General features: G+C 32.9%; 2 protein-coding genes across 5 annotated transcripts in view; both read right to left on the bottom strand.

Moving 5' to 3' along the window:
• Positions 1-7,007: 7,007 nt before the first annotated feature.
• Positions 7,008-14,890, bottom strand: LOC120348899 (nipped-B-like protein A). Its single transcript, XM_039437911.1, has 6 exons — positions 14,545-14,890; positions 13,527-13,673; positions 11,908-12,140; positions 10,121-10,280; positions 9,425-9,613; positions 7,008-7,802 (listed from the first exon to the last, which is right to left on the bottom strand). Exons 1-6 carry the CDS (start codon positions 14,872-14,874, stop codon positions 7,728-7,730), a joined length of 1,134 nt encoding a protein of 377 aa, XP_039293845.1. The 5' UTR covers positions 14,875-14,890; the 3' UTR covers positions 7,008-7,727.
• Positions 14,891-17,905: 3,015 nt separating this feature from the next.
• The window catches only part of LOC111053649 (nipped-B-like protein), a 47,494-nt gene continuing 38,764 nt past the window's right edge, over positions 17,906-26,635 (bottom strand). Inside the window, exons 12-18 of one of the 4 annotated variants that reach the window (XM_039437915.1) lie at positions 24,465-24,704; positions 23,669-23,900; positions 22,913-22,966; positions 22,473-22,603; positions 20,811-21,008; positions 19,249-19,298; positions 17,912-18,139 (exon numbers count right to left, since the gene is read on the bottom strand). In XM_039437915.1, the coding sequence (XP_039293849.1) occupies positions 18,124-18,139; positions 19,249-19,298; positions 20,811-21,008; positions 22,473-22,603; positions 22,913-22,966; positions 23,669-23,900; positions 24,465-24,704 (921 nt within the window). In that variant the 3' untranslated portion in view covers positions 17,912-18,123. Of the gene's footprint in view, positions 19,299-20,810; positions 21,009-22,472; positions 22,604-22,912; positions 22,967-23,668; positions 23,901-24,464; positions 24,705-26,635 lie in introns of all 4 variants that reach the window. The other 3 variants (XM_039437913.1, XM_039437912.1, XM_039437914.1) reach the window with 3 other exon arrangements.

Genomic DNA, 26,635 nt, shown 5'->3' on the forward strand with positions numbered 1-26,635 from the left:
GATCAAATATAATAAGAAATTACTCACATCTCTCATCAACTCGTACTTTTAGTTCACAAAATATTAACACAAAAATATAAGTTATATTGAATGAACTCACAGCTAGTACTCAAGTTTGTCTTTTTCTGGCCGTGCTACAAATAAATGTAGGTTTATGTTTGAGATCTTGTTTTCATAATATTGTTGTCTATTAAGAAATTTTTCAATGTGATTTTTGTTTGCAATAAAATTTGAATTTGAAAAAAGAATTATCAACAAACTCCTAACGAGAGTTAGGATCTCTGTGCTCTGTTCTAATCAGAATGTATGAGACTCCGCATATACAGCTGATAGAAGGTGCAAACCGAACTGGCCAAGCATACAACAATGGAACAAACACGTGGTGTTAAAACTATTCTCCATCTTCAAACAATCTCTTTTATTGATTTTTTGATTTTGTATTGTCATGTTTCTCTGCGCGATAGTTATTAGTTTGTATCTTTGCAGCTGGAGCACTAGTGGTCCACTGCCGAATTGATACCGTGCATTCTCGTTGCATATTTTATTTATCTTTGTTCTAGTTTTTGGATATGTTCTAAAGTTTTTGTCATTTATTTTTGTATTTGTCAATTTCTTGTTCGGCTTCCGGATATTTTTTGCATCTTTTTAAAGATCATTTTTATTGGTGACATCTTGATCAAGGTAGCACCTGCTTGATATCCATTTCCTGTCTTCACTGTCTCATCGTTTGGCTTCTACCAGCAACTTTGTGTGTGTCTCCATTTATTTCTACTTTATTCGTGAAAATAGTTTCACCTCGCCCTGTTTTACTTGTTTTATTTGTTGGAGACATTTTTTCGGTTCTTTGGAGCCATCAACTTTGGAATTTGGACAATTAGTTCATTTGTTATTTCATTTCTAATTTGTCAACGTGTTCGGAAACTCTGTGTGTGTGTGTGTGCATCTAACTTAATATATGTAAGTTACAACTTGAACTCTCATCTTTTGTGAAAATAGTTTTTACCTCGCCCTGTTTGTTTATTTCAATTGTTGGATATTCTCGACTGGTTCTGTGGAGCTATTTTTAGTTTTTCAAGACTTGAACACTTGTTCCAATTTTACATATTTTATTTCCATTACGGCATTCTCAAAATGGCTGCTTGCGTGTGTCACCGCGTCTATCTACAAGTTTAAATTTGTTTTACATATTGCAGACTCTTGTTTTACATTGAGTGCTAACCTTGTTTAGTATTTCTTTATTTGCATTGTGGGACTGAAAGTTTACCCATCATTTATTCTATTGATATTTATTGTGATATATTGCCCATATCACTGTTTAAAGTGACTCTCAATTGTAAATCGCATTTTACAAACATTGCAACTGAATATTTCCAAGACTCAGGAAATATATTCTTCGAAACATTAATTGAAAACTCTTCCTCTACAACTGGCTGCTGTTTCATCCGCATTTCAAACAAGTTGGAATCTTGTTTCTCTTCTGATGTGTCCATTTGAGCTATTGGAAGCTCATGCTGCCTTCGAAGGCCCTAGACCAAACCAGGACCTTGACTTTGGCCTATTCGAGCTATTGGAAGCTCACGCTGTCTTTGAAGGCCCTAGACCAAACCGGGACCTTGACTCTGGCCTATTCGAGCTATTGGAAGCTCACACTGTCCTTGAAGGCCCTAGACCAAACCGGGACCTTGGTTCTTGCATTTATGTTCTGCAGCTAAGTATTTTTGTATCATCTACTTTGTATTTTTTACTGCCCTAATCTATTGTTTTTATCTTTCAGGTTAGGAATTCATGGTTGTTCATATTCAACCTCACTTTATCTTTGAATTTTATTGATCAGAAAAATTGCTCTTGAGAATTGTTCATCAGTTTTTTTTTGTATTCAATTCATGAATGTTCTGTGAACATTGCAATTATCAATCCTATTTAATTCTTTGATTATTGCTAAAGCTTAGTCTCTGCATTTTGCAATTAGGCTATTTCAGTATAGGCTACTGTTACTCATATAACCTTATGGTTAATTTCAACCTACCTGTTTTCTTTGTTAGTATCAAACCAGTTCAAATGTTGAAGCTTTGCAATTCAACATATTTACCTACATCTCAAATTTCCTAGGTGTTGTTTGTTGTTAGAAATGACAATTGTAGGTTTAAACTAAAGACTACTTATTATAGACTCTGGTATTCTATAAACGTTTGTTTAGTAGCCATTACATTATTCCATTTTTGATATCAGATAGATTATTTTCTATGTGCATTGCTGTTATATTCATAACCTTTTACTGTCACTCATTAATAATTAAAATCCAAATTATTCAAATTATTACTATTTCAAATTGTTATCAGTTCTTCCATTCAGATTACTGTTTTTATTTGTTCTGTTCTTACTAGAATCATTTAATACAGTTTTCAAATTTGTTCATGTATTTCAATCCTGTTCTAAACTTAATCCTAATCTTGTTCATAACAAAGTTAAATTCTATTCCAACTTTTATGTCGACCAATCACCCTGAGGGGTTATTTCATGTATTCAATTTTATTTCTTGTTCATGTGATTTGACATTCTTTAATGCTGATTAAAGTTTTGTATTTTATTAACCTACCTTTTCATTTGGCATTTCACCTTAGCCTACATGTTAATGATTAGTTTTCATACTGAGTTGCCTAAAACTGTTTTGCATTCATTCCAGTGCACAGGTTTTTGAATGCACAACGGTTCTTGCACTCATGTGGAGTTTCAGTCACGTGTCAAATCAATCAAGACACATTTGTTTCTCTTATTTCAGAATTTGATTTATTCTCTCCTATTTATACAGTCCAGTCTTTTCTAAGACTAAATTCCACACGTGGCAAGCTCGCGCTTTTGATCCACAGAAAATTAAATTCGATCAGCTGATTGATAAAATTATTTCAAGCTTTCCAATGATTACAACATATGTTAGAATATCATGTGTCAATTATCTCAGTTCCATATGGTATTCACCTTACCATGTTCATAACCTTACTGAATAGGATCCTTTTTCATCTTTTGGAACCCTTAGAGGCAAAATATCTCAAAATCCGTTCTTAATGCGCGTCTAGCATGTTTGAAGAGTATTTGTGCAGAGTTTTAAGTCTGTAGGCCAATTAGTTTGAGCTGATTTTACATGAGAATTTTCAAAAAATGCCCTCTCCTGGACCCCTTTCTGCTCCTGGTCGGAATTTTTCTGCATAGATCTAATATTTTTTCGTGGCTGAACAAAAAAGTTCCTCATGACTTTGCTGTGCAATGAGCGGTTAAAAAGGTACAACATTTTTGGGGGGCCCCAGCTCCAGCTTGATTTGTGATATCTCCAACAGTTTTTGAGATATACGCTTTTAAAAGTGTAAAATTGTTAAAATAACAGCTTTTAATCCAATTTTTTTATGTTTCTGGGCCTTCAACTCTCCAACAATGCATCGTAAAAATGAATGCACACCGTTGATTTGTAGAGCTTTGTTTTCTCTTCAATTTGATGTGTTATTTCACTACTTAATTTTTTCCTTCTATTGTTATAGCAGATTCAATGTGGGGGTGAAATTTTCAACTCTGCAACAAGTGTCAACTTAACAGTTCCACACCTTCAATAGATGGGCTGGAGATGCGTATTTTGGCTACGTTTACCTCCCAACTTTTCAAATTTATTTCTCAAAAAACATACACAATTATAATAATATAATATTATAACATCTAAAAATAATATAAGAAAAATACTATTAAATATACAAAATGATCCCAAAACTGCAGTATATTTTTAGGAAGGACAACTATTTACTAGGACAACTAGTCTTCATTAAGCTACAAAGTCAAAAATTGTGTACCAGATGTCCCAGACTCAAATTTCATTGTCAAGTGATCAATTGTTACAAAATTAAAATTTCGCCCCCCACATTGAATCTGCTATAACAATAGAAGGAAAAAATTAAGTAGTGAAATAATACATCAAATTGAAGAGAAAACAAAGCTCTACAAATCTACGGTGAGCATTCATTTTTACTATGCATTGTTGGAAAGTTGAAGGCCCAGAAACATAAAAAAATAGGATTAAAAGCTGTTATTTCAACTATTTTACACTTTTAAGAGCGTATATCTCGAAAACTGTTGGAGATATCACAAATCACCACGGAACAAATATTGTAGAGAATTTATCAAACTTCATTTCTGAATAGTAAGTCATTTCGGTTGAACGCATTTTTCTCAAGAAATGAGCCTGTAAGCATAACATTGAAAAATGCAAATTTTAAACCACCCTCATCCCTCTAGTACAAGGGGTAGGGATGGGGACTTTTGATATTTTCACCCCCTAACTGGTCCTAACAAAGCTGCAAAGTCAAAAACTGTGTTCAAAACATTCTCTCCAAATTACTTTGTCAATTGGTCTATTTTTGCATAACTGAAGATCTCACACTCAACACTGAAGCTGCTGCAACAGTCGTGGGGATGTGCGTAAACTTGTGAAATTATACTTCAAATTGAAAAGAATTTGATGCTCTATAAGCTCATGAATTTTTCCCATCGATATTCAAAAAGTTATAAGAGCAAAAAATTGAAGGAGAATGTTTTTCAAAAATGACACATCTTTTAGATCGGGTATCTCGAAAAGTGAAAGAGATATGGAAAAAGTTGTGAGATCAATACTGTAGGAAATTATGTAAGCTTTAATTTCTTATAGAATAGTAATGTCTGCAAATTGCATAATTTTCGAGTTATATGCGAGAATCCCAAAAATGGTATCTTTGAACCACCCCCACCCCCTTAGCACAGGGGGTAGGGGTGGGGACTTTTGATATGTTTACCTCCCCACTACCCTAAACAGAGCAGCGGGGTCAAAAATTGTCTTCCAAACTTTTCCCTCTATACCCTTTTTTGAGCATTCATTGCCTGGACTACACCTTCCACGGTTGTTACCCAAAAATGACCACGGAAATACATTGCGCCTGCACTACATAAACATTCCATTCAAATACGTGAGACGTTGTTCCTTAATTAATCCCCTGTAACAAATTACAATACACTTTTATTGTGTGTGAAAAATTGCGCATGTTTTGTGTTACGGTACCGTATCTTAATTTATTAGCTTATAAATTTAGCCTTATCACAATCTCAACGATTGCTATACCATTATTATGATGATACCTAACCACAATTTCATCATAATTAATATGCATTTTCAATATTATAAGTCTACTATATAACCCGGCAGGCTCGCTTAGCTTCGCTTTCAGGCTAGATTCAATTACAGTAACTATTACGTACGGTACCCTAATATGATTATATTACAGCATAACTATATAATGAGTAATATAGCTACTGTAGATTTAATCACCAGTTTTCTTCGAATTATGTAGTGCAGGGTTGCAAGAATATTCATTTTTATCAGAATTAATAAATATTCAGTTATTTCTCAATTGAAGACTTGGTTAGGATGTTATGAGAATTATTGTATTTCAGTACAATAGTTCTTTAAAATTTGAAACAGGAATGATATGAACTAAACAAACATCCATAACCCTCTCAAGTATGAATTTTCTTGCGAAATGTAGAAAAATGCATTGAAAACTCGATTAAAAACTTGAGAAAAGAGACCCTTTAAAAAACGCTGGGGAACGCTTGGAAAATGCAGTAATAGCGCCTATATTGGGCGTATCTTTGGCGTGATTTTCAAGTTCTCTCAAGACAAAATTTCTTGACCCTAGGTGAACTTCTGTACCAAGTTTTGGGCGTATCTTTGCTTTGGAAATTTTCCAAATCCGTTCTTAGTATGCCTCTAGATGGCCAACTGAACAAACTTGCCAAATTTGAACGTAATTGGTCCAGTAGCTTTTTAGTTCTGATGATTACGTATGAATGAGTCATGAGTGAATGAATCCGTGCCATTTCGCTTTTATAACAAACGAGTATAGATCAAGGGCCCAGCCACACGCACAGGGCGATCTGCAAACCTCAAGGTGAAAGGTATTCGTATCCATATCCAAGATATGCGACTGTAAGTTGACTTGTTGAACGATTCATACTCAACGAATAAAGATGCGTAGCCTACTTTCAAATTCATACAAGTTTTCATATTTATTTATTTTATTTCCATGTAGGCTAAGTTATAACAAACTGTAGATATTGTCAAACATCTGGTCTTGGACTTAAGGAATTGGACCTTAAAGCTGGATTCGCACACTACTGTGACAGTGAACATGTAATTCAGGAGTATAATATTATTCATACTCACTCGGCCGCCGGGCTGAGTGCCAGTATATAACTCGTGGCAATTATATTTTCACTGTTCACTGTCACTGTTGTGTGAGAGTCCAGCTTATAATACTGTAATATCTTAGGCCACGGACACATGAGGAGTTTTTTTTTCAGACAAATCGTGTGACAAGGTGAGTGGTTCGACTGGCATATAGCAGGAATTGAGTTTCAATTGTTATTCGGTCACCTAGACAGTGCTCTTCGCCTGCACGCCTAATTCAACTATTGGCAATATTCGAAAGCCTCTTAGCTCTCACATTTTCTATTGGATAACATATTATTCAATCTTTTTAAACACAGATCTAATAATTTTCAACTCCACAGTACGGAGCTCTGCGATCATGGCTGATTAGAAAAGTTCCCGCGTTTGAAGGAGATTTGAGTGAAATGCTACAATAATTGGATGGACTACAATAAACCCATTTTTTCAAGTAGATGTAAATTACTGTACAATTTGAACTTACTAGTGTAATCAATAATACGAAGACCGAGAACATTTTTTTCTCTCTTTCTTGCTTGTTTAATGAATGATCAGTGAAATTCATTCTTCAAATTGATTTATTTAAAATAAGATTTATATGAAATTTATTTTTCGCATGATATAATTTTACTGTCATGATTTGTAACTTATGTATCGATATTGCCTTTTATTTGAATTTTGAAAATGTCAACCTGCTTGCTATAGGAATATCTTGATAAGCAATTGTACAATAAATAAATAGATAAAATAAATAAATAGCTCCACAAACTTCAATTACAATAACTCCATCTTTAATAATCAAAATTACAAAAAATATGCAGTTCCATAAATATACAAGTACGGTTACCTTGGTACATATGGTTCAAAAAAGTATAGCATTTACTGTATATTACAATGTATCGAAATCATCTAACTGAACTAAACTACAGTACTTGTGGGAAGATTATTTCTTACATGAAAAAATCTAGTCTTTCATTCTATTATGATATGATAAATTATAAAGCTATGCACACATGTACATTTTATTGATTAATACTAAGACCTAATGATGACGGAAAAAAGTCTATATAACCTACCAAAATAATATTAGACAAAATAAAATAATTTCAATGTTCAGGTTTACGGTACATACACACTACTTCATATTTTATTATGACAGATTGAATATACACTCTCTATTAGTTTAGTTGTTTGTACTTTGTATTGAGTTCACATGGCACTTGGTACGGTAGGTAATTTTTTTCAAGAATCAAAATTTATACTAAAATAAAAGGCTACTTGTGACTTGAAAATACAGTATATATTACTACCACTATAAAAAGCTACCGTACTTGTAACTTCTTCCAAAAAAGAAATGTATACTATTACAAATTGTAGAACCTGACCTTGTTTTTGAAAATCATCATTGTATGTACTTTATGTTACTTAGTACATGTTTGTATTGTATGTACACTTTAATCTTCGTGATTAATTTTCAATGAAGATCTAGTCACTCGTGTTTTTTTACGAGTACCGGTACAACAGGGGTAGTTGAGCTGTTTCCTTCTTTTTTTGATGGCGTTTTCTGAAAATAATTTATTTATTTGATAAAAACATAGAAAGGCTCAATTCCAGACCAATTCCAATAAGAGCTTTAATGACATAATCTAATAGCATTACAGTGCAATAAAAAAGAAAAACAAAATTTATACATCGCATTTCATTAAATATTCACAACAATTCAGTATAACTAATACGATTAGAAGAGAACACACATTTACATTTATGTATTATATAAAGAAGGAAAACGGAAGAAAAAGTGTTGAAAGAGCTAAAAATAATAATTTAATCATCAATTGAGCAGCATCATTTTTCACAGGTTTTTCTTTTGTAATATATTCTAGCGGTGATAAAGGGAGTCAAGGAATGGGTTTAGTCTATTGTACGATCTCATTGTTCTATTCAGGTAGGAATTGAAATGGTGAGCGGTTCTTTCAAACGGTATTTGAAATAGCATATTAAGTCTTGGTCTATTGCATGAAACATAGAAATTTAAAAATTTCATGGAATCTGGCATGAATATATATTATAATCTAGAATTTCACATATCAAGTATTGATGCTCTAATGTATCTCCTGGTTGTTAATTTTTGGACATTGAATGTTGACCTCAAGGTTCCAGTGGAAAAAGCTATTGGACAAAATGAATAATACTTTTTGAAATAGAGATACCTCAATAATTTGTTTTGAATAATCTCCAAATCATCAACGACAGTGCTCTGTAATGGCTCCTTAACAAGTGTTGCATACTCTAGCTTGCTCCGCACTGTTGCATTATAGATATTCAATATGACCTCACATTTACTAAAGGGCTTACAATTGCGAAAGAGAAATCCTCATGATCTGTTTGCCGAATTCATGAGATGAGCTGAATGATCCCTTTACTTAAGTGCTGGGAAAACAATAGAACAGGTTTTTTTTAAACGGCGTTTGAATAGATAGGAAAGGACTGACAGGATAGTATATACTTGAGTAATATATACAGTATAAGCTTAGATACAGCGACTATAAATAAGAAAAATTTGGTGTCATTTTGTAAAGAACGAGCTTTTCAACTTGTATCAGATATAAATTCAATAGTATTAAAAATAATAATTAATTTTAAATTGTTATTATTTATTAATTTGTTTTATGTTTTGTATCACTTTTTGTTATTAAATAGAACGACTAGCAGTCAAATTTCTTCAATAAATTAATTTATTAACTTATTGTGACAGCGAGATCTTTCGGCATCTTAGGAGAATACAGTAAAAGAAAGATTTAAAGAAGGGACTTGTTACAGGACCTCCTATTGTTAGCAGGTCCTGCTTGTTAGTACTAGAGTTTAATATAATAGAATATTATAGAAGACTCAACATTGAAGTTGTTGTTTTTTTATTGATGTAATTAATTTTTTTTCATATTGATGTATCTTATGTGTGTGTGTGAATAAATAAATAAATTGAAATTGAAGTGAAGATGAAAATTGATTGAGGAAGAGAGAAAAACAGTCCAAGATAGGAGACCAGCAATGCCATCAATCGTTGGTAACACCTGGATAATATTATGTAAACGTTCTGTTTAGAAAAATATAGAAATAGTTTTATCTGAGCATGTACTTGCACTATTTCGAAGCGTAATAATTGTAAGGCTTTGTAGCACCACTAACCTTTTTCTTACTCTTTGATATTTCTGCCTCTTCATCCTCATCGTCCGATGTTTGGCATTTCTTATATGAGGAGCGTCTTTTAGTTGGTTTTGAACCCTTATTTTTGGACACAGTTTGAAGCTTTGCAGTGATGAACGTATCATCATCGTCAGAGCGCTTCAAGTCGAATTTCATAATTAGCCTTTTGAACTGTAAAACGATGATGATGAACTATTAATTTATAACCGAACAAAATTATAAAAAGCAGATTCGAAAAATAATTCAGAAGAAGACAGTTTTCAAATATTACTGGCCCAAGCCCGCAGATTGACGAAAGGATTGAAATATTAAATGGTTAATAAAAATAATGGAAACCATAAATGAATAGGGAAAACATACATTGAAAACTCTCAGAACCCAGGCGTGAATGCAAGCATTACTGCGCAGTTTTTCTATAATATTCATGTAGCATAGAAGAGTAGAAAAGGATTAATTAGCCTTAAATTGAGAAGGATCTGCAAAATTTAATAAATTATTGCAAAATCCTTATTCGAACAAAAATTATTTCAGCACTTCTAAAGTAATAAAAATTGTACTCCTCTAAACTGAGATTGTAATCTTGAATTCACGACACCAAAATTGGATTGGTCAATCAATTATTTGATGTTATTATGGTTAATCCCTAAAATACACTCAAGTGATTAAATTGTGACAAACCTTGATGTAATTTTCAATAAGCGATTCTGCCGAACAATCTGAAATATATCCTTCGATCTTCTGCACAATCAATTGCACATCAAAGTCAGTTTTTTCCAATGGCAATAGCGATTTTTCAAATACTTTGGACGATTCCGAAGTTGAATAGTCATACATCATACTGTAACATATAAGGTAACATAAAAATAATAAATTTAATTTTTCATCATGAAGAAAAACTACAAATGTGATGCTCTAAAAACTTGTCAATTACAAAATGCGAGTGAAACTAAAATTACTCTGAAAGCCCAAAAGAATTGTACCCAAAAATAAAAATAAAAATATCTCTATACACTGTTAACCCACAATAAATAAAATAACATTAACTTTGGCAAAACAATTGAAATTTTTTTTTAAATTGATCACTATCAGAAGTGTTTGAAATCTTAATTGAAACAGAGACTCTTTTCGGTCTGTGGTCGGCATTCTCGCATATTTATATATTTTTCACTAGTTAATAATATTTGTGAGAATAGAGCAGTGAAGCTATTGGGATTGTATATAGATACTAAGTTAACCTGGAAGGAACAAGTTGAATTTATATGTAGAAAAGTTTCCAAAGTTGTCTTTCTTATAAGAAAACTTAAATATTGTGTGAGTACACAAACATTAATAACAACTTATTTTGGCCTGTTCCACTATCTGATAAGCAATGCTTTGGGGTAACAGCAGCAATTCAAAAAAGGTTCTTATTCAACAAAAAAAGTTATTAGAATCATTGCTGACCTACAGCAAAGAGATTCCTGTAGAGAGTTTCATAAAATTTGGAATAATGACAGTACCTTCATTGTATATTTATTACAATTTGCTACAGGTTAAGAACAAATTAAACAGTTTTTCTCGAAACAGTGATAATCATGAATATAATACCAGAATAAACACTGATCTCCAAACTTCTTACGTAAGACTGTCCAAGACACATAAAAGCCATATGTATCAAAGATATGTATTATTCAATAAGCTTCCTCTTAGAATAAGAAATATGCATGTTCAACGCTTCAAGACAGTAATTAATAATTGACTTGGAAAAAATCTATTTTATAATATTAAAGAGTTCATGGACTGTGATACTAGTACCCTTATTGTAGCTTGAATACCTATATTATAATTTCTTTTCATGTTTTATGTGATATATGTTTGACTATATATCTATGTATTATGTTAATTGACGAAGCCTATTACATCTATGTTTGTTTAATGGCCAATAAAGATTCTTACTCTTATTCTCTTGGAAAAATGCGAATTTGCGATTGAGAATTAAAAAATTATTATTATTATCCAGTGTAAATGATTTAAAGTTCTCCACTGTTAATACGATTCATGCTGAGTTTTCAAAATCGGAACATTTTGTACCACAAGTGTGTAATGTTTGAAATTTTAATTGAAACAGAGACTCTTTTCGGTCTGTGGTTGGCATTCTCTTTAAAAATGTGAATTAATTTCTTCAGAAAAGTTAATGAGTTTGAGGTACAAAATGTTCCGAGTTTGAAAACTGAATCTTATTAACAGTGGAGAACCTTAAATCATTTACACTGGAGAATAATAATAATTTTCAATCTTAGATGAAAATTTTCTAAATTTCAATTTTAAGATGCGATTGAAAATTAGAAAATTATTATTATTATTCCCCAGTGTAAATGATTTAAAGTTCTCCACTGTTAATATTTTTTATGCTGAGTTTTCAAACTCGGAACATTTTGTACCACAAACTTATTAACTTTTCTGAAGAAATTAATTTAATAATTTACCTGTCTGAGATGTTGAATTCGGTTTTCAAATACCGATTAAGAGATAGCAGAAGCAGATATTTATGAAAGCTTTTGAGGCAGTCAACAAGAGGTTGGATATTTTGTGGCATTCTTTTGAGCAGATCTTCCGCATTGTCTTCCTTGAAATCATCTTCGTCTTCTTCGTTTTCTCCATCTTCTGCTCCTTTTTCATCAACAGACTTTGTTCCATGGTTTTCAGCTGGAAGCAGTGACTGGAAATATAGAATGTGTAATTATTTGAATAATTTGCCTACGTCTGGATAACATCCACATTACTAGTTGAACATTTCGATGTCGCTAATTCAATACAAAACTACACCTTAATCAATCTTCTTAGATTTACAAAAATGATAGTGTTATCTACAAATTACTTATTATTTGGCTGAGACATCTCAACAGAATTTTCCCATCAAGATGTTCAATTCAATTCCTATAGAATATTAAGTAGGTATTGTAACGGCGCATTTTTGAAATAACCAAGTTCACAATCGAATTAATCTTTTTAGAATGGAAGCGCGAGATTAAGATTGTGGTCATGCCACATACCAACCTCGTAGAGCAAAATCTCCTTTTCCTCTAATCCTTATGTGGCTATGCGATAAGATTGAATACTCTACTAGCTAATACTCTCTTAGTAGTATTGATAGAATCGGATCAATTGATAAAAGCAACTCCCGTCATAAAATTTTGTTTTCATGAAACATTGAGAATTGATAAAAATTATCTATACCCTCAAGAATGGCTCCGATTGAAGCAGCAGTGCCCAATCAAGTTTTTGCTCAATAAATGTATTTGAAGTTCTTTAGCTTCTACTTAATGGAGTGACAGAACTCGAATTTTGTTTAGAAACCATCCTCAATTTAGGCCAACCTGACAGAATTAGACTGTTAAACAATTTAGTTGCCAAATTCAACCGTAACAACTGTTTCGAAAAGGTGTTCTCTCTAGATTATAGTTCTACTAGCATATATTAAGGACATTTGGATTACTATATTTAAGAGATTGGAAATAGAAGAATATACATGCTAAAAGACGAACTTCAAACCCTTAAAAACCATCCTTAGAGTTGAAATATCGCCAAAATATTTCTTAGTGGGCACCTATGACCTATAAGAAAGCTATAGGCTACTCCAAGTTTTCTTGCAATCCATCCAGTAGTTTTTTTCAGAAATCGTGATCAGTGAGTGAGTAAGTCAGTGAGTCAGATAAGAACTTTATAAGTATAGATTTCATATAAATGTTCTAGCCAATTTAAATAGTGAACACAAATAGTAATATTCATAAGGTATTCTACTTCATGCTTGTTTGGTCTGAGGTCTGGTCTGGAAGTGTGTAGGGGGCTTAAGTTTATTGTAAGTTTTGACTACAGGAACCATAATATTGAATCAGTTTTATACCCCCGGCCGTACAATGTCTCTCAAAATTAAAAACAAAAATGCAAAAACTGTTATTGATTCACTTATTCTGAAACAAAGGAGGTCAAGACCCTAAATGGGTTGTAGCACCAAGGAGTAAGTAAGTATTCTAAAACAAAACAAGTATTTAAAATACACAACAGAATATAATAGTGATAAAATTAACATTAAAAACTATGATACCTCTTCAAATGCCTGTAATACACTGGTTCCATGAACAGACAAGAAAACGTCAATAGTGTGTATGACGAATAATGGTTCTCCAATCACCTCGTAGTTGAAGTAAGCCAAGTTGTCCACAAGGAAAGGCAGCATTTTTGCGTCAATATCCTTGAAAAATATAAGCATAATAATGAATTCATAGAGTGAGTAGAAGTAGAAAACTTTATTTCCATAAAACTCATGGCGTTTGTTTTTATGAACATGTTACATTAATTTCGTATTTCTAATCATTTCCAAAAACACAAGCACATTACAAGCAAAAACAGAGAGTTTTTATGATTCTATTACAAGGTACTAATTTAATGTCTCAGTTTTGAGGATTGAACTTTGTGCCGGCCACTAAAAATGTCCTACGATTGGCTGAGAATCAGCTGTTGGTGAGAACATTCTGGATGGCTCATTTTTCTAGAACCATCTTGTCCTCTATAATGATGATTAAAGTGATTTCTGAGATTATATGGACATTTAAATTATCCATGAACTCTAAATTACCTCTGGACTGTTTATTTTAAATTGAGGTTAAAAGCAGTTTTGGGCTAATGCCTGTTGTTTTCACCGGCATTGTATCTACTGTCTATAAATAAATCAATCAATATTTTATGTTTGTGATTCAATAAATAAATTATAAACCAAAAAATAAACAAATAAGTAATATTAAGTGGATAAATAAAAATGGTATTGTTCATTTTGTCTTTTGTTTGGTTTTTTTTGGATGACGAGAAATTGAAATCAATTTTTTGTTTCCAAAAACACAAGCAAAAAAACAGTGAGATTCTCTGCTTGTAGGGATTGATTGTCTATTTGCAATGATTCTTTATTTTATTCTTGATTCTCTATTGCAATGTACTAAAATAATACTTTTGGTCAACTACTTCAGTGAATATGATTTTGTATAAATGGATCCATCATTAAGAATAACCCTGTAGTACCATAATAAACTATACTGTATAGGCCTAAGTATAATGGGAAGAAGACTTACCGATTGTTGGTCGAATCGTTTCACCAGCGACGAAACGAAAGCGCGTTTATGTGGTTTGGTGTGCAGTGCCGAATAGAGGCAGCCTAGCAGCGCTTCACGTTGGTTGGTGGTCTCGTTGACACGGTAGCCGTGCACCACGACACAGTCGCGCGACTGAGTGGCCCGCTGCAAGCCGAATGCCAGCTCAAGCCCCGCCTGCGCCTTCATGTGAACGAAGCCCGGGTAGCGCTGCTCTATGTCGTAGATGTGCTTCTCTGCGCTAACACGCAGCTTGGCGTTGTCCTCAGTGCTCATGGCAATGAGATGGGGCACTAGCTGCAAACCAAGCATAAAAGGTAATAAATGTATTGAATGGTATTGAATGTATTGACTATTGGCCCCGATCAGGCTGGAGCTTCGCTCCTCGCCATCTCAGGAAGTAATAAATCCCCCAGTTGCTGGCGCTGGTTCTCACGGTGAAGGGAAAACCGCCAACCAGGGGGAGCACACGTGATGACCAAGGCTGGGTCAAGGCTCCAGACTACGGCAGGTTCAAGACTTGACCGAGTCGCCTGAACTCTCCGTCTCTGAGAGTAGCTGGGCACAGGGAAGGACACCGGTGGAGTTTCGGGGTTAGCCAGTGAGAGGCCAGACTATCTAGTCCAGTTAGCTAGTGAGAGTACCCCTGTCTCTGGAAGTAGCAGGCATGCAAAATTCCCATACGCCAGACTGTGAGACTCAGGTAGAGCCTCCGTCTCTGGAAGTAGCATCATAGCATATCAAAAACCCTTCTCACTGGTCCTTCCTTCCGAAGCGCTGGCGTCACCTTTTGGGCGCCTGAGTGGTGGACGTGCAAGCGCCCACCCTGGAGACGAATACAATTGGGAACCACGAGTATTTCCTGGCCCGTAGACGTGTTAGAGGATATACCCGGGACCTGGCCAGCACGATGAAATCCGAGCACTGTGTCAAAAGTTATAAGATTTTGAAATTGTGTTTAAGTGTTTGATCCTTGAGGTGTCCTTAAGCGCGCCTCTCAACTAGAAAATACTGAAATGGAGTGCATCTAACGGGTGATTCTCATAGAACATAATATCATGAACTTATGTCATTGTGCGAAATATCAATGTGAGGACAATGTAGTTGGTGATGATAATTGAAGCTGAAGATTAGGTGTTTTTCACAATACAAGGAGCATTGTTGTCAGGTGTACCTGGAAATCGTTATAAGATAGAGTGCTCTACCTGAGCACAATCGGAAGATATTGTTGATCGAAAACTAGAATTCATAAAAATTGATTTTTTTCTTCAAATTTCACTCATTTTTGAAAAATCATAACTCAGTACTTATTGTAGATAGAGAGTTCTGAATGATCTCATTTTATTCAGAATTTTATAATCTAAAAAAAAGGCAAGAGCAAATTTTTCTGTCCGATATTACGAGATTTGGCAGAAATAACTGAAAACTGGTAAATGAGCCGAAAATACTAGGTTTTTGGGCCACCTGTATGTAGCACATGGAAATTTTGCATGAAGAAATTAGTTGGACTTCTCTTATGTACCCAAATAATATATTAAAAAATCAGAACTACAATATAAATTGCATGCACCAATGTATATAGTGACTGGACTATAAGGAGAATCTACTTTTTTGCTCGCTAACCATCTGCGCATGCGCAGTAGATTTTCTTTACGCTCGCTCATCATTCGCGCATGCGCAGAAGAGTTTCTTTACGCTCGCTAATCAGCTGATGGTAAGCATCTCGCCAAAAGTAGGTCAGATCTTAACCTAAAAAGTCGGTAATATTGTACCGGTTCTGCACTATGCAGCCATGATGGATATCAGTGAAGACGAATTATTTTTAACTCCGCCGATATAAGTAATTTAACATGTTTGGGCAGTTGTAGAAAAAATGTTGTATGTAAATCGCGCGTAATGCTTCTTTATCTCACTTGCAAAATTATCACGCGACGTGAAGTGGAGTAATACATAAATAGCTATTTTCAAATGTACCTGTACACTATCTTCTTTCACATAATAAAAAATAGCTTAATAATAAGTTCTAATAAAAAATAATATTTTTATTTCATGAAATATGTTAAATTTTCTCTTGATCCTTTATTCATAATTTCAATCCTTCAAAGTGTTGGCTTGTAGAATAATATGTGGGATCATAGGGTTTTTTGTAGGAAGGTCTCACCTAGCCTGAATATATAGCATATAACATAATATAGTATTTTCAGACTACTGTCTTGTTTACTCTATTCAATAAATAAATAAATATATAACGCAAGCCATCAATGAGCCATAGTTAGTCAAGTTATACTATCAATTAATGCTGGTTAGCTTCATTACAATAAGTTATATTATTAGAAATGGTGAAGAAGAGTGTCATAAACAGTCAAGTAAGAGTAGAAGAGGTCCAGTGCCAGTAGGCTATATTAACAAATGAAATGTATGTAATGATCAAACAGAATAAGATTATCTGATTAACATGCTGTATCAAATAATCGAGTTACTCGGAATAACAGTTAATAGATTAATTGACCAGGTGTTTCATACATGTCAGGCCAGTCCTGCTAAAAAGTGTTATCTGGGAGATCTCTTTTCGGTGGTTGAGAACCCACAAACAATTTAGGTTAACTCATTTCACATTACCAAGAAACAAATGAAAGAAAATGTATAATAATTATTTCGAAACCATTTGAAAATACGTAGTCATATGAGAAGCACGATTCTATCTTGATCAAAACATTATGGCGACTGGAAGGATGATAGAACAATGTTATGTGGTTCAACATAACCTCTTCAGGACTAATTTGCAATCAAAATTCGGGAATGGAATAGTTGACCGAGCGAAGTGAGGTCTAAGTTTCAAGTCGACGGTTTGGCATTTCTCTTAATGTTTAAATGTTTGAATGTTTATATGTTGCGCATTTACGGCGAAACGCGGTAATAGATTTTCATGAAATTTGACAGGTATGTTCCTTTTTTAATTGCGCGTCGACGTATTTACAAGGTTTTTGGAGATTAGTAGACCTCACGCAGTATTCTCATCCACAAGTACCTGATTGAAACTATAGACATTATGGAAATACAGCAATAGACTGGCTTCTCCACACATCTGTGTAGAATCACTTGTCAGCTGATTTATGATGAATAATTCTATAGTCTGATTTTTACTCTAATATTGGCGTATGAAGGAGGCTCCTTTTTCCTTTTATATTATCCTTGAAATGCAAAATCTCCAAAAACCTTGTAAATACGTCGACGCGCAATTAAAAAAGGAACATACCTGTCAAATTTCATGAAAATCTATTACCGCGTTTCGCCGTAAATGCGCAACATATAAACATTTAAACATTCAAACATTAAGAGAAATGCCAAACCGTCGACTTGAATCTTAGACCTCACTTCGCTCGGCCAATAACATGAGCTTTCTTAATTCAACAGCGGTAAATTAAAAATGAAACTGTAGTTCCACCCTTTGATAAAGTATAATGTGTAAATTCCAGTCGAAAAAACCATGAAGAATTTTCAACTACTTACATTCAATAAATTGCGCCATTTTTCTTTCACGATCATATTCTAAAAATATCGTCAAGTTCTGCAACACCTGAGTAAGAATTAACAAGAGTCATCACATTAATATTATTTAAATAAGTTCAACTTACATACAAACTGTTAACAAGTTTAAAGAAGATGAAACCACAACAAAATAATAACACATTCTAGTGAAAAATGGTGTTCAATAATTTTCCATAAGCTACCTTTTTACATAAATATAGGTACATCTGTATATGTACAAAAGCAGAATTGAAGCAGGCATCAATAACAAGCCTACTCTCAAAGTATATAAACAACAGATAAATACATAGAACATAACATAAAAAGTGCATGTGCGTGCTGTTTTCATGCTTTCTAACAGACTTGAAGATGCAAGATGCTAAACTTTTTAATATTTCGTAGCTCACACGGCTACCTATGAGTTCCACAACCGCTTGAAAAGTGTTTTTCAGTTTACAAGATTCAATTCATAGTTTCAAAATGGTAGAGAATCGAATATTAAATATTCTCTCTCAAAGAAGTGAATGTGAGGATTAAAGGTGCAACATTACGTCAAATCAGTGCAAAATTCAGAGAAATAGACTCGGCTTCTAGTGTGATTAGGGTAATTAGTGTGAGTTATGATGATAGATTTTGTCCAATATTTTTGACTGCGCATAAATTAGTGAATCTTAGAAGATGTTTGAATGTTATGAAAAATAAATAGATAAAAGACCTTTTAATAGTATTGATGTATGTGATGCAATAATACAATAATTGTAAGTCATCACTGATTTGATAGCAATTTAAAAAATAAACTTTAGCATATAAATAGTGTCAGTAGACTATTCAAGCAAGAAAAAAGTAAAAATTATTCGCCATAAAGTTTAGAAAATTACAACAAAGATAACCTCATTTACAGAATAATGGAAAACATTTCAATTGCTTAAATACACGTCATGATGTAATGAAGAAAACCTCAGGTTAAACTATAGGCCTACCCGTAAGAGTTCAAATATAAACATATAAGTGGAGATATTAAATGAAGCAAGGTGTAAGGAGATGGAACTGTGATTAGTTTTGAGCAGCCGAAACCAACAAATTAACACATTATGAGAGGCTAACTCCACAACCAATACAGATTGCACTACATGCAAATTCCCGGCAATAATTTCATACCAGTACTTATAAATTGAGAGATCCTCATCGATGACTGATTGGCAATTTTCCTGCAATTTTAAATATCATTTAAATATCACATCAGTGCAAATGTAAATACACAAGCGACTCACACATACAGTTCACGACAGCACAAAAACGTCATGGGAGGTTAACAAACTTCAAGTTCTTAAATATTTTTTTCTAATCATGCACAGAATAACATAACGGTAGAATATATCGTGATGGTTTAAATAGGATCACTTATCACAATATTTCTTCTATTTAGCCTAGGATATACAGAGTGGGTGAAAAGTCCAAGAACGGCGGAATGTCTCATACACAAAGGTAATTTTACGGTGGGTGTGATTGGGGATCCTACTCAAATTTAAAATACTACTTTATTATGAGTTTAAACATCTGGTCCGCTATCTTGCATCTGTTATTTTTAATGCAACTTTATTTTTTTAAATAGGAAGGTGGTCATGCGATACATGATTTCAATACGGAATTTGAAGACAAAATGAATCGTGAGAGCCGCACATCGATAACTCAAACCGTTTGAAAGATATTAACATTATTAATCAATACCATGCAAATCAGAAATGAAATACATAAGTGGTATTGATTAATAATTTGGATATATACCAAACGGTTTGAAATATCGGTGTGATTTTCGCCATTCATTTTGTCTTGAAATTCCGTATTGAGATCATGTATCGCATGACCACCTTCCTATCTAAAAAAATAAAGTTGCATTAAAAATGGCGGATCCAAAACAGCGGACCAGACTTTTAAAGTCATAGTAGAGTAGTATTTTCAATTTGAGTTGGATCCCCGATCACACTCATCTTGAAATCACATTTTTTATAAAATACCAAGCCGATCTCGGATTCACTCATCGAGTATATTTGCAATAGAAGATTGAATTATTTTAGGTATAAAGGATAACATATCCTCCATTCCATAGCCAATGGTCGTTTTTCTGGATCGTCATTACTACATTATAAAAATAATAAACTTTGAGGATACAGGCTTCCTAAATTTAATGAATTATCTACTGTGTATTTTATGAAAGAATGGCAATACATTTTGATTTCAATAAAATACTTTACGTAGTTACAATCACTTACTTTTGAATAACTAAGGACTAGTATCAGTCATTACTTATTTATCAATCTAGTAAATTACAACATATTATCAAACTTTAGTAAATTGAAAATGGTGTTATAACCAATCCTCCTCATTATTTTAATAGGTAATGGTTGTAAAACTTCAAGTATTTTTTATTGGATACCAATATCTACCACCTACCAAATTATCACCACAAGTTGAAGAGTTCGAATACAAAATCAAGTTTGTTCAAGTTTTAGTTCCAAATTTAATTAGCTGTGCTCTGACAGAAACGTGATCATATAAATATTTGAACAATATACCTAAACATTATAAATTTACACAAGCAGTTACATTCTACATTCTTCACAAATAATATTTCTTTTTTAGAATGACGTGAAGATAGAGACGATTAATTTAAGTAGACTACTAAACACTTATATCCGATAAAAAGGTAGAAAAAGAATTACCTGAACTTTCAATTCAGTCGCGACTTCAGCATTTGAAAGGAAATTACAGTACAAGCCTTTGAGGCCATCTTTAAACATTAGCTTGCAGTATCGAACACACACATTGCCCATTGCCATAACTGCGTACAATTTCAATTCACCATCCTCCACTCGACAGAACTTGTCCAAAACACAAACTATGTCATCAGTAATTGTCATCTGTGGATCACAATAATATAGATGATAAAATGGAGAATATTGATAACATAGCTATAACCATATTTATAACAGAAAACAGGTAGAATGAGGGTTTTGGTTTGATTCAATCTATTATAGCTTTAATATTAGGCCTATCATGAAAATCCTCTTACAATTCAGTAGGTGACCGATTATTACCTTCCCCAATGTCCAAATAATTGAGTTTAGTATAATTAAAAAACATACCTAAAATATTTAGTCAAATTCTATGTGGACAGTGAAAGAATACATTGATAAATTAAGCTGTGGACATATTATATAGTCACACAATAAAGAAAAATGCCGGTAATGAATTTATAAGAGTGAATTTTTATAGATATGAAGCTTTGTGAGGCTTATAAGATAGTATTAAGAAATTGACCACAGATCTTATGAATGAAAAATTATGGAAGATAAATTTAGTTACTGAATTAATTGAGCATTTGGGAAATTTTATTCATAGAGGATATAATAGATGATGGATTCGCCTCATGTTTGTTTACAAAGGTAGATAACTATGAATGGTAATAATTAGTTTCGATAATACTGTTTTAGGTGGGTTCTGATTCACCTGAAAGTAGAATTTTAAGAGTGCCTGCCTACTCCAAGTGGGATTAAACGTAAAACAAATCAATTAAAACACAAATAAGAAGATGAAATATCTATGAAAATCCAGTTTGAAGTAGAGGAAAACTCAACTCTCACTACAGCAGTACATGGTAGTAAATAATAAAATAGCATCCTATATTTTTAGCGGTTCTCAAACTTTTCAGATCTAACTCTGAAAATATACCATGTAACCATTATTCCATCCATTAACAATAAATATCATAATATAATCGTCTTAAACGTGTACGGGATAGGAAATACACGAATGACGCATCATTACGTCACAAAAACTGAACTATTTACCGAGGATGGACATAGGCTAATTTTTATTGCTATTAGTCAATTAATTCTAATAAATAAATAATTCTGATTAAAATAAATTTACTCAATTTGTGATTCAAAGTTTACGTAACTATAAAAGCACAACCAAACAGGGCTTTCTCCAAGTTATTGGTTGGTAGCAAGCACGGTTGATGAATCAAAGGTTGCGGGTTCGAGACATATCAAACACTTTTTTTCTAGAAATTTTCAACTCTTACAAAGATTATCCACGTAATTTTAAACTGAATGATAAATAATTATTCTATTTTTGTATGTTTCCTGCACATAAGGAGATTTTTACAACACTTAATTTGTCCAGTGCTAAGCACGGGTAACTTTCTAATATACAATATGACGGGAGAGGACATCAGGCATAGCCCAAAGCTGTCTCCCTAATTCTGATTAAAAAAAAGTTTTCAAACTTATTACGTAAAAATATTAGACATTACGTGAATAAACTCTAATAATGGTATGAAATAGAATTGTATTGTAAAAAGTATTGACCAAAAAACTTACTGGTAGAATATTACAACACACTTGCTTGTCACAAAAGTTGAAGTAGCGCATCAAGAGCCCCACAACGAAAAATGCTCTCTTACAGGTTTTTTTTCTGAATTGATTTTTGGCCACACTTGCAAGGGTATCATCTGCAATGAAAAACAATAGTTAAACTTTTAAAAGGATTTGATACACATTTTTACAATTTAAAGTAGAAATATAAGAGACTAATATAAGTTAGTACTAATTGTAATAAGCACAAAACCTACTATCGTTACCTACAACATGAACAAAAATGTGAATGATCAATTTGGTATATAGGGTCACTGATACTATTTTACTGAAATGGAAATAAAATTAATTCGCCTTTTTATATTTTACCTTATATGGTAGATGATGGTAAAATACCATTAACATTCAACTTTTATAAATGTCCAAAATTTATATATAGTACTTACCTTCATTGTCTGCAAGTAATTTTTCTATGTGAGTAGAGTAATTTATTAAAAAATCTGCAACAAAAATTCAAGAATTAATGGTTTTTATAATTGTGTATAAAACAAAATATTTCAAGCATTAAGTTGAATTAAATGTGATGTTTTATTTTTCATAAATTTTCAACTCTAGAATGACGAAACATATAGCAGTTCGTGGTGGATAAAAAAGTTCAAGTTTTATTGTTCTTTCGCTTTTCAGGCGTAAAAGTTTACTTTAGATCTCAAGATAAGTGTGAGGAAATGCACATTGAAATGATCAAACCTCATTCAAGTCGGAGCATTTAATAAGCTTCATGCAACATAAACCATACTTGATGAATGTTAGTATTTCATAATTATGTTCAACACGTTGCCAATTAGACATTATAAGGATTAAAGTTTTTTCCATAAGATAGAACAATACTAATTTATTTGAAATAGTATAAAAATATATGAGATGATAAAAATCAATCGTTCCAATAAGTGAGAAAATTGTTCATGAAAAAATCAGAAGTAAATTGTTTGATATGAGAATATATAAAGAAAAAATAAAGAAGAAGCAGCTGAAATATTTTTCAATTTATTAATAATATTATTATTCATTCATTGGATAAAAAGGCATGATGGTAAAGGAGAAATGATGGATTGGAAAAGGGGAAAATTGAGAATACAAAAAACAAATGGAAATAGAAGAAATAATTCGAACAATGAAACTAGGCTGTCAAGCCTAAAACCTACCATAATATTTTTTCATCAAATGAGCAACGAACTCAAAATTTTGCGACAGTTTTTCGGTGAACATTTTCATACAAGAAATGCAGCTTTGAATGACTGTTCTTTCTTGACTAATAATTATCTTCTCAAAGTTGGATTCAAGACCCCGCATCATGTTTTGATTGGCATGTTTGAGTAATGGAATTGCCAATTCAATAGTGCGCAGGTTATAAATTATCAACTGAGTATTGGCAGTCTGTAACAGAAAGAGGAACAGTATAGAATAAAAAGGAAAGAATATTTTAATATTAACATTAAAAGCTTGATTTATTATAAAATAACATTTATAATTTCTAATGACAAAAGCTAGGTTCCAGAGTATATATAACCAAGAGTTACGTATTAATAGGTTTTGAGAATCGTTAGTTGATGGGTGAGAATCAGATGATTCCCAAATGCTTGGAGTAGTCTAATTGAGATTGATTTGAGAAAATTTCAAGAAGAGAAAGGACATCTAAAAGGTAGGGCATGGCAATGAATGATGAACCATGATTGACGAAAGTACTATTACTTGAATATAATGAAAGTTTCAAGATGCAATATCTAATATTCAATTGTCTGCAACTTTCATCACAATTTTTGTTTTGATATATTATTTTTGTGCAAATATGTGCAAACTCTTTTCGCTAATGTCTACTTGAAATCTGGGCTAATTAGAACCATATTATCTTGGATCGATAATTGGAAGTATATCATTTATTATTGAAAATTATAAGCTTTAGTTGAATTGACAGCATCCTGCCAAGGAAAAGTATGTTACCTGATGAGTGAAATGCAGCAATTTGTGAAGGCTGTCAATGTGTCGAACAACCAGTTTCGGTTTGAGTTTGGCGAATAAGAAGACGGAAGCCATCTGGGGCGAGAAGAAGGGTGTGGCACTTTCATCGAGCATTTTCCTCACCAACCCATCCACTATTTTCTGGCTAACTTCGAAGATCTCATCGGCCGAGATATTCTTCATGCCTCGTCTGTCACAAACGTCATCGTTCGGATTCATCAACTGAAATGCAAGTGATTTACGTAATCAAAAAATGAAAGACAATAAAATTGTTGTTTTAGATTCCAAATATAGTTCTAATGGTAACGGATTGCAAATAGTTTTTACTATTATTTTTATAAGAGAAGACGACTTGGGAAAAGGAAAGGAACTGTCGAACAGATAATAATTATGGAGCCATGCGCATAAAAACTAGTTGTGTATCAATGAAACTACAGTATTTCAACAAGACAAAAAATTGATTAAGTATTTCAATTTGAAACATTTCAATACGTAAAATGTACCTATAAGAACTATTATAATATAATACAATTAGATAAATCTAATTACCAATTATTAATATTATGGGCATGAATTTTATTCAACAGTAAAAACACGAACTTCTTTATTTTCAAACGCTTATTTGAAGAGGTCTCTCCAACAAATGAAGAAATAGAAATTGTAGTCTACTGAGAGTAAACCTAGTATACTAATTATACTAAGTGTATCAATTTTTTTATTTACTTATTTATTACAATATTACAAAAAGTAACATAACACATATGCAAGCTCTTTCGAGCATGACCGCATATGGGAGTATCGAATACATAACATATTATAAAATAATCATGAATAATTATAAACAATTACACATGATAGAATTAACAAGAATTACAATATTACAATATATAGAATTCAACAAGAACGAATTTTGAATGTTGGAACATCAGAAAGTTTCCCTCTCTTAAATTCTAAATGACAATAATATTAGTAAAGCATTAAGAACATATGAAGGAAGTACTTGAAAAATGATCTAAAGTTACAGCGACGGTACAATAGCCATGAAAGTGAAGTCTATCACACTATATGAGAAACTTAAAACAAAGAAAAAAAACACAATAGATATACTACACAATAATGTTGTACATGCTCTCGACATCTTGTTCGGGCATAGCAATTAGATGAATCTACGTTTAAACAGATGTGGTGATCCTATAAGTGATATTTTCCCTGGCAGCCTGTTTAAGAATTTACCTTCCAAAAAAAGAAACGATTTGCGGAAAAATGTTGAGTTAGGCCTTGGAATCCTTATTTGTCCAGCTGCACGAGTCAATGGCCCTTGCCCAGAAAAATCTATTGTATTGCCTTGATTGCCACTGGCCCAAAAAAATTGTAACAGAGCCTTGTAAATAAATAAAGATCGGATACTTAAGATGTTTAGACCGCTGAACAGGTCAGCACGCTCAGCAGGAGGTTCTTGGAAGAATCGAAGCAAGGATCGCTGTAGAGTGATAAGAGGTTTCAAGTGGGTGATGTAGGTGCATCCCCAACATGTTATACCATAAGAGATTCTGGAGTGAGCTAAAGAGAAATATATGTTTTTGAGTAAAGAATTGACACATAATTTTTTATATGATAAAACCTGTGGAGAAGTAATCTTAAACTATTCTTTAATGTCCGAATATGCTCCTTCCACAGAAGATCACTGTCCATCAACACACCCAAATATTCCACTTTGTTGGACTGTAATATTTCACAGCAAACGCAATTAGCTTGATTTGAACAGTTAATATTGTGGTATTTTAGCGGGGTTTCAAAGTAAAATGGATCAGAGTGCGTTAATGTAGGTTGTTTTATCTGAATTAAAATTCTATTTATTAAAAGAAAACCAAAGAGATAATAAGTTGAGGTCTGATTGCATACTGGCATACAGATTTCTTACATTGTCTGCACCATAATTGAGAGCGGTGTCATCTGCAGAAGCCGCTATAGCTCCTTTAAAGGGTCCATGATACAAATCATTTATGAATATTAAGAATAAAATGGGCCCCAAAACAGAGCCTTAAGGGACACTAGTACCAATAGACCTTACTGAGCTTGAGGCATCATTGACACATACAAACTGACTCCGCCCTGAGAGATAAGACTTGAACCAAAGGTTATACCCCTTATAC

The sequence above is a fragment of the Nilaparvata lugens genome, chromosome 11 (assembly GCF_014356525.2).
Source record: "Nilaparvata lugens isolate BPH chromosome 11, ASM1435652v1, whole genome shotgun sequence".
NCBI lineage: Eukaryota > Metazoa > Arthropoda > Insecta > Hemiptera > Delphacidae > Nilaparvata > Nilaparvata lugens.